General features: G+C 44.2%; 1 protein-coding gene across 1 annotated transcript; it reads right to left on the minus strand.

Annotated features, from left to right (window-relative positions):
* Positions 1 to 857: 857 nt before the first annotated feature.
* On the minus strand, positions 858 to 1,658 carry lrrc3 (leucine rich repeat containing 3). The gene has a single exon (XM_070838599.1). It carries the CDS (start codon positions 1,656 to 1,658, stop codon positions 858 to 860), a length of 801 nt encoding a protein of 266 aa, XP_070694700.1.
* Positions 1,659 to 2,262: the final 604 nt, after the last annotated feature.

Raw genomic sequence — 2,262 nt, forward strand, 5'->3', positions numbered from 1 at the left:
CAGTTGTTTAATATTACATTCAGCAGTGTGCCAAACTGTCTTAGTTCCACTCACCCCTACCTCTGTATCACATATTACAGCACGCACATGTCAGCCTGTCACCCTGTGTGAGAGATGTTTTTAACCTAGAGCCTTCAGTGCTGGAATATTGCCTCAGAATACCTGGAGACATTCTTTCCTTTCATAACTTTGGTATGGAGAGCTGAAAAGCTTGTTTAGATGACTTTTGGAATCCACCAAAAACACATCAGAGCTGCGAGTGTATGGCAACTTTCCCTTGTTTGAATATATTTTGTGTGGAGTGGTCGCACAGAGTAACCTCATTACCTGGGTCAGCAGTTTCATGTGTGAGGTCTATTGGAGGCAGGTTGCACGTGTTATGCAAACTGGATGTTAACACCTTACCCTGTTTCGTATATTGGTCCAAGTATGGTAAAAATGCCCTTTACCTCAACAGTGTAACATGAAGAATAAATCAATCTATACAAAGTGACTGGGAGACACACTCATGCTCCTCATTCGTCTCAGTCCAAATTCAATCACACTGTGGATCGACACCAGATTTATCACTTCAGTCTAGATCTATCGAGGAGTATTTTATTTATTTTGTGCTATCGCTGTTGCCCTGTAGAGCCAGATTCACTTGTATTTGATAAAATAAAAGTAAATTATATCATTCATGAGAGTGAAAAAATCGAAATGATCCATTTTTGTCAGTGAAGGACCTCAAATAAGGCGCTCAGAAAGATGGACGATTAAGTGTTGCAACAGCTTTTCAGTCATCTTGTACATGACCACACATTTCCTCGCGTATTTACAGACACACACGCACACGCCACATCTGCCGAGCCACCCTGCTAGAGAACAGTGCTGATGGTGTCAAAGTCCTTGCTGATCTGAGAGCTGCTGGGCAGTGACTTGAGGTACTCCAGGTGCCTCCTAGCATCCTCCTGATTGTGTCTCACATAGTAGATGACATACGCAATCACCATGGTGAACCACCCGAACATGGTGACAAACATGGCTACGTCGGTGGTCTTGTGGTGAAAGTTGCAGAAGTTGATCCCTGAGTCCAGCACCTGGATTACCGGTTTGCCTGCATATTCCTCCTGCACTGCTGTGTGGCAGATCACCTCATTCACTGTCTCTGGGTCCAGCCGCAGCTCCCTCAGGACCTCCTGCAAGGTGCACTCACAGTGCCATGGGTTGTTGGAGAGGCTGATTTTTGCTCGTAGGCGAGCAAATGCCTCTTTGGGGACACTTTGAATGTGATTGTTTGATAGATCCAGCACAAGAAGGCTGTCAGAAACGCCTTGGAAAGCTCCAACGTCCACAGTTTCAATGTCATTGTTAGACAGGTCCAGCTCCTGAAGGTAGTGCAGTTCTTTAAAGGCGTGGTTGGGGAGGTGGGTGATGTGGTTGGATGCCAAAAGCAGGACAACAGTATCTCTTGGAAGATCTGATGGGATTTTCTCCAAGTTGCGAGACATACACTGGACCACGGTCATGCCGTTCTTCTCTATACAGTGACAACTTGTAGGACATGCCATCACTGGTGCGCTTGCCATGAATAATCCAAAGAGCAAGCCCCATAAAAGGGCAAAGCCAGCAAAAATGGGGGATTTCCTGGGCATATCAGGCCCGGCTATGTCCTGCATTTTCAGCAGCAACCTCCCACAAGTCCTGTCAGGCAAAAGCAATCATGGTTTCACCTGGTTCTTGGCATTAAATTGGGACGGCTACAGCTTCATTAGCTTTCAAAATCCCCAAATGATCAGTTCATTCACGTGAATGCGAGGGCTTATCTTGAAAGAGTCCTTCAAAATTCATTTGATAGAGTTTCATATAATCTTTTGAAATAGATTTCAAAAGAGCGCTTCCAAAAATGTAGCTGCTCACTGAGCATATTCCAGCAGGCAAATGTAATCTTGGGTTTATTGTGAGGACACTGAAAGCTTCAGAGAGTTAGGAAAGCAACCCTGGCATCAGCACACCGTGTTATTCACTGAAAGAAACAAAGAAAAGCGTGTTATTCTTGAACGGGAAAACACATTATTAGTTCTTCAGTGCGGCATATATATGAGGAATCAAACCCATCCAGACAGAGACTCTGCTGAGAGAAGTCATTTTCTAAGTGCACAGACAATTGCCTTTGTCTTCCCAAATTGAGCTGAGTAAATGCTATTCCCACGTTTACAAAATGTATAATGTGATTATTGAGAAAAATCCATTTCACTTTAGCAAATCTCATAAACCGGCAGG

Source organism: Pempheris klunzingeri, chromosome 10 (genome assembly GCF_042242105.1).
Source record: "Pempheris klunzingeri isolate RE-2024b chromosome 10, fPemKlu1.hap1, whole genome shotgun sequence".
NCBI classification, from domain to species: domain Eukaryota; kingdom Metazoa; phylum Chordata; class Actinopteri; order Acropomatiformes; family Pempheridae; genus Pempheris; species Pempheris klunzingeri.

Excerpts from the sequence above, each read along its gene's own strand:
- lrrc3 (XM_070838599.1), bottom strand. The coding sequence starts at position 1,658 with ATGCAGGACATAGCCGGGCCTGATATGCCCAGGAAATCCCCCATTTTT.